The sequence below is a fragment of the Silurus meridionalis genome, chromosome 16, assembly GCF_014805685.1.
Source record: "Silurus meridionalis isolate SWU-2019-XX chromosome 16, ASM1480568v1, whole genome shotgun sequence".
In the NCBI taxonomy this organism is placed as follows: domain Eukaryota; kingdom Metazoa; phylum Chordata; class Actinopteri; order Siluriformes; family Siluridae; genus Silurus; species Silurus meridionalis.
This window is the reverse complement of record NC_060899.1, coordinates 4,146,690-4,158,390: the sequence shown is the minus strand read 5'-3', so window position 1 is coordinate 4,158,390 and position 11,701 is coordinate 4,146,690. Positions and strand designations below refer to the sequence as shown.

Sequence of the window (11,701 nt, the reverse complement as noted above, 5' to 3'; positions counted from 1 at the left end):
TAAAAATGTTCTCCAGTCCATTATTGTCTATATTGTGACAGTAATTTACAGAAAACACAATGCAAAATCCCAAATAATAATAATAATTATAATCATAATAATAATAATTACTATTATTAGTAGTAGTAGTAGAGGTAGTGATAGATAGATAGATAGATAGATAGATAGATAGATAGATAGATAGATAGATAGATAGATAGAGTAAAGGTCAAAAATTTGGACACACCATCTCCTTCAGTGTTTTTTAATTTAATTTTTTATAATTTTCAACATTGTACATATCTATCTATCTATCTATCTATCTATCTATCTATCTATCTATCTATCTATCTATCTATCTATCAACATTGTAATATATTGTATGTAATATAAGACCACAATTAATGCAGTAAGAAATTAAGATCAGTAACATAAATAACAGTAAATAACAACAATAATGAATAATTAAAAATGTAGAATTTGGAAATGCTTTTCTGATTAAAAAAAAGGGTTTTAAGGAGAAGCCTTTACTAACCTATGGACTAAAAAAGTTCTAAAATTATTATATATTATTATAAATAATTATAAAAATAAAATTATTTTGTTTTTTGTAAAGAATTAGCGTATAAATCACATTTTTATGTACAATTTTGAGGGACATCATAATACATGCTATAAGAAGGTAATAACTGGTACATTTGTTACATATTATTACTAATTATTATTATTAATTTATCTCAGTGGACTAATGCAGCACCATTGCAATCTACACAGGCCTAAAAACAATGAAAAAAAACTTGAAATGAAATGTTGGAAGCAATAAAAAGCAGCTTTATCGTAAAACCACAAAACCCCACAGCACTTAAACGCTTTCCCACGGCGGAAAACGTCACGTTACACATTTACCTCTGATTGTTACAATCCCTTGCTCTGAAAACTCCTTAGAGAAATGCTGAATATCTTTTTTCAGAGGAAGTTTCACAATATCACAATATAAACATTTGCACACAAATCTGTGATTTTACTTCACTTTATAGCATAAAATACAAGAATGAGCGCCTCGCTATCAGCAATGTATCGAAATTAAGTGAATATAATATCAAAATTACAGCTAAAATACACCTACACACTGCTTTACACATTTTTTATTTAAATTTTTGTTTACTTTGGGTTTTTTTGGTTCGTCTCATTCAATTAAAAAAAGAATCCTATATTAATTATACTCCGATCATGCATATTAACATGCTAGGTCTGTTATAGACAGCCTCAGTATTGTGAAATGAATTTAAGACGCTATAATCAGTTTTCTGCAACAGTCTTCATAAATGCTTTGTTCTTTCCCACACCCTCCATGGAAAATTCACCTTTTAGATAACAAAAGGAGTATATGCTAATAGTGGCATGGGAGAATCAGGGTATTTTCGTCACTGTACTTTTTTGGATAGTCAGTAGATAATCTTACCCTTATCTCCTTCTGAAGGAAGTTAATTCGAAAGCTTCAATTAAAAAAACAACAACAACAAAAACAGCACATTAAAGGGCATTCACATGGTAATGCAATGAGCACACATTGGGAAGCCCTGCTTGATTATTGTCTTGAAGAGAATATGTCAGGGGAAATCCGATGGCATCTCAAGGGTTGATTCTTATGATTGAGGTGAACCATGGGAACATTCGTTTGGCTTTACCACTTTTAAATCCATTTCCAAAGTGATTTATTCCTCTTATACTACAACATGTTACATATTGTTCATATTTAATCAGTCATACGGGTGATGGAAAAAACAGGTTCCTGTTATCACTTAGGTTTTAGCAGCTATAACTCGATTTTCTCCCTTTTTCATTGTTAATTAGACAAAAAAAAAGAACAGCGTTGTGGACACTTAAGAAGAAACTTGTTACTGTACTCCAGTATGTCCAGTACTTTATTAGAGGATTTTTATTTTGGGAAACATTACAGAAAAACATGCCATTATATTTAGTGCATTTTAGCAGATGCCCTTATCCAGAGTGACGTACAAAAGTTCTTTGAAGTTTCTATTAATGAATAAATCAACAGCGGTATATTGGTATATAATGGATGGTGTATTCTAGTACGTGTAAATGACGTGTAAACCTTTCGTGACTAAAGCTGACTCTGAGAAAGAATGTTGATTTACTGCAACATACCTGTGCAAACGAAAATAAACTTGCACTACCAGGTTGCATATCGTCAGCCTAAAACTCTTATGGGAGGAATTATAGCACACTTTTACAAAAGATCATTACGTAAAACAAACAAGGAAAATAAGTTCAAGTATGAGAGTTTCAGGAAGAAGTAGGTCTTCACAGGTCATTTGAAGATACTCAGCTGTCAGTGGCCATCCTGGTGCCAGAACAGAAAAGAGTCTTGACCTGTTACCCTGTGAGATGGTTGGACCAGTGAAGCAGTTCTAGAAGATCTGAAGGAGTGTGGTGCAGTGTGAGGAGTTATAAGAGAAGTGAATACACATATAAAAAGCTTATATAAGAAACGTATATCAAAATACTTTTATGAGAAACTTATATCGGAATACTTACAGTATATAAGAAGCTTAAAATTATACCAGAATCCTTATATAATACTTATAATAGCATAATTATATAAAATGCTTATACGTACATAAAAATACTTTCAGTCACTTCTACTTATATGAATACTTACAGTATACAGTCAGCTCCATAAATATTGGGACATTGGCACAATTCTAACATTTTTGGCTCTATACACCACCACAATAGATTTGAAATGAAAAGAACAAGTTGTGCTTTAACTGCAGACTGTCAGCTTTAATTTGAGGGCATTTACATCCCAATCAGGTAAACTGTGTAGGAATTACAACAGTTTGCATATGTGCCTCCCACTTTTTAAGGGACCAAAAATAATGGGCCAATTGGCTTCTCAGCTCTTCCATGGCCAGGTGTGTGTTATTTCCTCATTATACCAATTACAATAAGCAGATAAAAGGGTTCAGAGTTCATTTTAAGTATGCTATTTGCAATTGGAATCTGTTGCTGTCAACTCTCCAAGATGAGATCCAAAGAGCCGTCACTAACAGTGAAGCAAGCCATCATTAGGCTGAAAAAAACAAAACAAACCCATCAGAGAGATAGCAAAAACATTAGGCGTGGCGAAACAACTGTTTGGAACATTCTTAAAAAGAATCAACGCATCGGTGAGCTCAGCAATACCAAAAGACCTGGAAGACCACGGAAAACAACTGTGGTGGATGACCGAAGAATTCTTTCCCTGGTGAAGAAAACACCCTTCACAACAGTTCACCAGATCAAGAACACTCTCCAGGAGGTAGGTGTATGTGTGTCAAAGTCAACAATCAAGAGAAGACTTCACCAGCGTTAATACAGAGGGTTCACCACAAGATGTAAACCATTGGTGAGCCTCAAAAACAGGAAGGCCATATTAGAGTTTGCCAAACAACACCTAAAAAAGCCTCCACAGTTCTGGAACAACATCCTATGGACAGATGAGACCAAGATCAACTAGTACCAGAGTGATGGGAAGAGAAGAGTATGGAGAAGGAAAGGAACTGATCATGATCCTAAGCATACCACCTCATCAGTGAAGCATGGTTGTAGTAGTGTCATGGCGTGGGCATGTATGGCTGCCAATGGAACTGGTTCTCTTGTATTTATTGATGATGTGTCTGCTGACAAAAGCAGCAGAATGAATTCAGAAGTGTTTCGGGCAATATTATCTGCTCATATTCACCCAAATGCTTCAGAACTCATTGGACAGCGCTTCACAGTGCAGATGGACAATGACCCAAAGCATACTGCAAAAGCAACCAAAGAGTTTTTTAAGGGAAAAAAGTGAAATGTCATGCAATGGCCAAGTCAATCACCTGACCTGAATCCGATTGAGCATGCATTTCACTTGCTGAAAACAAAACTGAAGGGAAAATGCCCCAAGAAAAAGCAGGAACTGAAGACAGTTGCAGTAGAGGCCTGGCAGAGCATCACCAGGGATGAAACCCAGCGTCTGGTGATGTCTATGCGTTCCAGACTTCAGGCTGTAATTGACTGTAAAGGATTTGCAACCAAGTATTAAAAAATTAAAGGTTTGATTTATGATTATTATTCTGGCCCATTACTTTTGGTCCCTTAAAAAGTGGGAGGCACATATGCAAACTGTTGTAATTCCTACACCGTTCACCGGATTTGGATGTAAATGCCCTCAAATTAAAGCTGACAGTCTGCAGTAAAATCACAACTTGTTTCATTTCAAATCCATTGTGGTGGTGTATAGAGCCAAAAATGTTAGAATTGTGTCGGTGTCCCAATATTAATGGACCTGACTGTATAAGATGCTTATACTTATATCAAAATAATTATATAAGAAGCTGTGGCGAGATCATGAGTGTAAACCCACGGTTCTGGTAAGATTGTGAACAAAGTGAGGGTGGAGACAATGTGTGTCTTTAACTATAGAAAACTTTCTCCTTTGAAAGGTCTGATGTGCAGGTGTAAGAAACACTGAACTGCTCCACACTCACATAGTGTTCTCATACAGCACTGCTTTCATTTTCCGAATTAAGTCTCTTCAAAAGCAGGATTTTTGACTTTTAGTAAAAGTAAAAAATGCAAACTTTTACTGGTAATATTTTATTAGTTTATAGGAAGGTGGTAGCCCAGTGGGTAAGACATTGGACTTTGGATGAGAAGGTCACAATTTTAAATCCCAGAACCATCAAGGTACCGCTGCTGGGCCTTTGAGCATGGCCCTTAACCCAATAGTTTTGGACAAGAGCTTTGGATAAGAGCATCTGCCAAATGCCATGAATGTAAAGGTAATACCCTGCGAGAACAGGAATGGGGTACTTCATCCACCGTTGGTCATGCACCAGTGAAACTGGAAAAGTCCAAAGTCCTGTAGACTTTTCCATAGCAGTGAACTCACTGACTGGTACAAACTGGAGACCTGAATGCTATATAACAATTTTTTTTCACATCAGGTTTAGATGTTGTGCAGTAAAGATTTTAATATATTGTAATATATAATATTTATAACATCTACTGTAAATCTCATGGAAAAAAAAACCCTAAATTGTTATATAACATTTATACATCAAAAATTTTTAGCTTTGTTTGAAAAAAAGAAGAAGAAAAAAACACAGTTTGGGCTACACTACCATATAAGGAGTGTCGCTTTATTTTCAGTACTTTTCGAGCTTCATTGGAAGAGCACATACTTCTGCACTTTAGTGGTGATGGGAAGTGCACAAGGACATGCTGAGTGTTGGAACAGTCCTGAATTGGAGCTGATATCTCCTTATGTATTACCGTGTCTGGGGTGCAGTCTCACTTCCTCCGTACACAAAGTTCAGCACACTGCAAACCAAACCACAAAGAGCACAATATTTGAGCAACTTTCAGATGAGGAAATCGAAGCATTATGTTTGTATTTGTAGGGATAGCAACCGCTCCACCGACAACAATGGAAAATTTTTCATTTTCTCAAAGTAAATCAGTCAAATCACGTTTGTTTGGTACATTTGTGGGGGAAAAATTCTAACCTGGACTTTCAGAACCAAAGATTACACAAATCCACGTCATCATGTACAAATTATCATACGTTTATATTTGGGAAATATAGGATTTTTAGGATATATAACATATTAATATTTATTTATTATTTTTTAATATATTGTATGTACATACATTTACATATATTTATTACCATATTAATAAAAAGTAATGAAATGAACTATATATATAACCTAATAGCAACCTAATAGTTCTATAAAAAAGAATATATATATATATATATATATATATATATATATATATATATATATATATATATATATATATATATATATATATATATATATATATATATATATATATATATATATATATATATATATATATATATATGTTCTTTCTTCTTTTAATTGATTTTTTTTTAATTGATTTTTTTTATAGAACTATTAGGTTGCTATATTATTTTCTAGATCATCTATACTACAAATTTAAGAAAAAAAAAATATTTTATGACCTAAAATATCCCCAAAAGGATTTTTCTATTAATTTAGATATATTCATATTAATTGTAATAAAAAAATATATATAATTGTATAAAACAAAAAGCATAGCTGTAAAGACACAGAGGTCCAATAGTTCTCATAAGCCTTTTCTTGTGTACAGGTTTTTATTTTTAGTAAGAACCAGGTACTACATGTATAAACAAATCCAAAAACCAAGCAGGTTACATATATAAACTGTTTAATGATTGATATATGTTGCTTTTACAAACTGAAACTAAACTGTGACATTTTCATTACGACGATCAGCAAACGCAGCTTATCATAAGAGACTTAGAGAAGTGCTTTTAATACAATAAATACATCCTGAAACGGGTTCACTGGGTCCCGAACTAAGAATACTGTCAATCTAATAAAACAATTTTTAAATGACATTTACATTATGGCATTCAGCAGACGCCTGTTTTCAGGTGCTTTGAATACAATAAATACATCCTGTTATATTGTAATAATTATAATAATACTTTGTAAAGTTTTACTTTGTATAAGTGTACATAAACAGAGCAAACAAACCTCTGAAATCTAAATTTTTTACACTTTCTTATAATAACATACATCTTTCTTCATATAGAATATTTTGTTTTGTCTCATTCATACACACTAAGTAGCTATGGGGTTAAGGGTCTTGTTTAGGGGCTGGATTTGAATTTATGACCTTCAGATCCAAACTCCAGTGCGTGAAACATTAAGCTACAGCCTTCCACAATATTAATATATGTAATATGTAACGTACATAGTCATACTTATTGCAATAATAGCAATACTAATAAAAAAATCTCAGTTTAATCCTTTTGCAAATAAAGTACAACAGTATGATTTAATAACAGTATGATCTCAGATAGTTTTTTTTAGCATGATATCAGTCACAATTCATCATTTATTTGCAGAGAAAAAATTTCTGCAGGATTTGGACATGATTTCATCATCAACAATGTGAAGGAGGTGACCTATCGAAAAAAAAAACAGATGATGGATGACATAATGTATTTGTAATTAAAGCTTATTCATAAACATAGTCATTCACTTCTCATTTCCTGTTTCGAAATCCAACAATGGAGCCGAGCCAAATGACAATGGGGCTGCGAGAAATTTATTGGAACAGGAAACTCTGATTTTACGTTTTATATTAGAAAGGGTTTTTTCTGATCTGTACAGTATGCGAGATCATTCGCAGTCGCATGTCAGAACTTCCAAAACAAACCTGTTATACCATGTGTGTGTATCCATGTGTGTGTGTGTGTGTATTTACAGTATTAGTCATTGAAATTCATTCATTCCTTTCACATCTATAGACAAAATGGAAAAAACTCCAGGGCATTTCATTCAGATGGTTTTTTCATTTTTTCCGAACTCTCTTCGAACTATGAAACTATATGCAGTGTAGCTTTATCAATAAACTAATAAAGAATATAATGACAAAGAGAAACTGGGCAAAATTCAGAAACTGATGACCAAATCTTTTAAAAATGATGACATCGAATGACATAAGATTGTATAATGGTGATGGAATGATTTGTAATTCGTGAACATTACAAAAACAATGAAACTACATTGGACTTGATATTTTCACTACACAAAATATATTTAATTCTATTTTATTTCATATAATTTTTTAAATTTACAAGCCAATAATGAAATTAAAAGTCACACAAAAATCTACATGAACAATAATTTAGACATTAGAGATTAGATATTAGAGCACAACTTTACAATAAAACAAATAGACACACAGAAAGAGTCAAAATCGAGCTGGTTTGTTTGGTTTTTTAATTATCATTCAAAAAGTCTTATAAATTATATGATACTCATCAATCAAAATCAATTCGATAATAAATAATAATAAAGAATAAATAAATGAATAAATAAATTATTAATGCATTTTATTTATGCATTCTGTTTTATATATATATATATATATATATATATATATATATATATATATATATATATATATATATTATAAATACAGTATTTCAGTGATCACATCCACTGCTTCCTGTTTGCAAATTTCATTGTTTTGAATCAATCATTACATTTATATGTGCCCAGAACAATAAATAAATAAAAAAACTCCTGTTTGCTCGTAGATTTATCGTTCAACATGCTTTTCAATATTGTGTTGAAATTAAAATCTGATAATCTCATAATCCATCATCTTAATCCCATGATCTAATCTACACACTCATTAAAGAAAAAAAAGACACCATACTCAATGCTGTTCTTTCCTGGTCACTGAAGATATAAAATTTTATATACGTTTGCATCTTTTGCCTTGAAATGTGGAATATAATTTAATTATAATGTACAATTGAACACGATTTTAGTGCACGTGCAATCTATGAACAATACCAACGACAGCAAAATACTATGATTACTAAAATCACTATTACAAATAATACATTTTACACCTTCCAGAAAAAATACATGTAGAGTCGGTACCACCCCAGGTACAGTTTCGTCCACTTGTTTTCTGGAAATGTAAGCGATAATCTGCATTCTATTAGTCATACATGACAACAACAACAACAACAACAACAAATGAATACTACCACTACTAGTGCTACGACTAATAATGAATAATTATAAACAAATATAAAGGGCACCAAAAGTTTTACCCAAAGGGAAAGATATAGTTCATCTTATCTGGAAATGTAATAATCTGCATTCTATTAGTCATACATGACAACAACACAAACAACAACAACAAAATACTACTACTATTAATACTACCACTAATAAGAATGCTCAACAAATATAAGTGGAACCAAGTGTACCAACCCTGGATAAAGAAATAGGACAGTTTAATGCTGATGTTTTCTGGAAATATAAGCGATAATCTGCATTTTTTATAAGTTATACCTGATTACAAAATACTATTATTACTACTGATATCAACAGCAACGAATACTATCATCACTACTAGTAGTTTTACCACTAATAATAATTGTAACAATGATAAACAAATATATAGGAGGAAAGAAGGAATGGTATAGTTTGGTGCTCATGTTTTCTGGAAGTGTAAGAAATAATCTGTATTCTATTAGCGATACATTAATCATACATACCAACATCAACAACAACAACAACAACATACTAATATTACTATTAATAATAATGGATCAAGTGACAAGGAAAGGTACAGCTTTAGTACTCTTGTTAATCTGTCTGCTTTAGTGTTAAATGATTTTTGGGACCCAGGGACCAGGAATGGTACAGTTTAATATCCCTTATTTTTCTGTAAATAATAAGACTTTAATTGGTTTAATTGGTTTAATTAACTACTACTACTGATAATAATAATGACGATTGTTATAAGCGTGCATCTGTTTATTATAATATAGGACCCTGACTTCTTTCCCAGTCTCTATTCCAACTTAATAAAACAAAAACAATAATTCCAACCAGTGCGGAAAGCAGTAGTGGTGATGATGCAGTGACCGCTGGAAAGCCGCACTGTACCTGTGGCTGCGGAAACGCATCACGTGACTCATCGCCGTCCTTATAAATAAGGTGAGCATTTAGAGCTAGAGATGCAGAGGGATCTCAGAGAGAATCATTTAACCTGGAGATCAATCATTAGCGTGAGATCCAAGTCGCAGGAATTTCTTCTGACTATGATGAGTCCGTTCCAGCAGATTGCGCTTGTCGCCGCGATGCTCGTGTGCGCGCTCGGAGCTCCAGTGCGCGTCACCGACCCGAACTACTCGGAGGGCAAAAGTCTGGCAATGAAGCTCAACCAAAAGGCGAGATATTTATACGAGGAGGTGAGTAGCAACCTGAATTCAGACATGTTTATTCCTTTCCTAGTCTGTTGGAGTCATTTCAAATTGCTACTTATTAATACGTTTATTATTATATATATGAATTTATATTATATGATATTAATATTACATACACTCAGAATTCAAGGTACCAAAATGCACTTTAATTGCACGACTTTAATTAGCTTTTAATTACAGAGGAAAGTAATATTAAAGTTAAACAGCTTATATTAATTATTTTTAAAGATTAGGCAAATTGGACTTAAATACAAGACTGTTCACTGGTGGTGTGGGATTTTTTTCCTTGAACATCTATATTTCACCCCTAAATGTATTATATATATATCTGACAATTTTTTAGAAAATAATACAAATTTATATTCAACAAAGGTAATAAGAATTACAACTTTGCAATACAAACACAAGGCGTTACAGAATAATATCATCATCATCATCTATATGTTTTTAAGAACTGCATCATCAATATTTATTGTGCTTCCTTTAGGTCGAGACCCCGAACATGGTGGCTGCAGTCAGCGACCCTCCTCTGATGATCAGGCCTGAGGACAAGTGCGATCCTGAAAGTCTTAAGGCAAAACCTGAGGTGGGCAGAATTTTCTTTTAGAGTTATTAACGGTTTAAACAGTTAAAACAGGACACACCGGAGTGCTGGACAAAGGCGTCTGCTAAATGCCGCAAACGTAAATGTAACATTTTGTGATATTAGTGATTCTGCTATGTGGATCGTTAATGCCATAAACACTAGTCTATACTATAACATCTTGAACATTAGAGTTGTCGCAGGTTTAAAATGTGGACTATAAATCCATCAACACACCTGTTCAATAAATACTGCATGAAAGATGAAAGCATAAGCAACGAACTTGCATTAGTCAACATTTTGATTATTAAATAAATAACTGTTCATTGTTACATTAAATACATATCACTTTGTTGTTTTACTGATCCAGATCATTTGTCATTTTGATTTCAGATTTGCCTGTCCAGGGTTGTTCTTGCATTAAAGAATTACAGCAGGATCTTTGGGGACAGTGGACTGTTCCAGGGCTACAACACCAAATGTGACAAGTGGAGAGCAAATGCTACAGCTATAGCCGAGGTGACAGAACAAATCCTGGAAGCACTACAGGTAAAATTTCTTTCTTAGAATATTGGATTTGACTATACAAAGAGTTTTCTGCAAGGACGGAAGCTCTTTTAGTTTGTTAGTCTTAGCATTTAATCATAAATGATGTGTACGCTTCTGTGGGTGTTGCATTTGGTAACTTCTCCTGTCAAAAATCCAATGTTACATTTTTTCAATTGTGCAACTGATGCATTCTTGGTGCTAACCTTCTAAATCTGACCACAGGAGCCATCAGAGACTCCGACACCTATAATGATCGATAACTGGATGACCGAGGGCTACCTGTGCCGTGACAGCGTCCAGCGCCTGTATTCTTTCTCCATCGTCACGGCTCGTGTTTTCAGCCACTTGTCTTCACTTCAACAGTCAGCCTAGACGATCACGTGTTATCATGTGTTAAACCTGCTGCATTAATTTTTTAAACGTTGTCGTTTCTTCGCAGAAATGTTCTCACAAAGTAATCATCATAATGATATTTCAATTTTAATATTTAAATGGCGTGAAATTCGCTTCGTAAAGAATCTTTATATTTTGCGTAACACGTATTTATTGATGTACCTATTTATTTCAACAATATTTATTTTTATTTATGAATTCATTAATTCGTGCGTTGAGTCAATTATTTAATGTTACGATGTAACTTTGGAGTTTTTTGGTGTGTTTTTTTTTTTCAAAAACATATTTAATAAACCTGTAACTAAGCTGCACTCTTTTCCGTGTATTTTTCCCTC

At 33.1% G+C, this 11,701-nt stretch overlaps 1 protein-coding gene across 1 annotated transcript; it reads left to right on the top strand.

The window, feature by feature from the left end:
• The first annotated feature begins 9,536 nt into the window (after window positions 1–9,536).
• On the top strand, window positions 9,537–11,677 carry LOC124399196. Its single transcript, XM_046869967.1, has 4 exons — window positions 9,537–9,826; window positions 10,329–10,427; window positions 10,818–10,973; window positions 11,196–11,677. Exons 1-4 carry the CDS (start codon window positions 9,593–9,595, stop codon window positions 11,343–11,345), a joined length of 639 nt encoding a protein of 212 aa, XP_046725923.1. The 5' UTR covers window positions 9,537–9,592; the 3' UTR covers window positions 11,346–11,677.
• The last annotated feature ends 24 nt before the right edge of the window (window positions 11,678–11,701 follow it).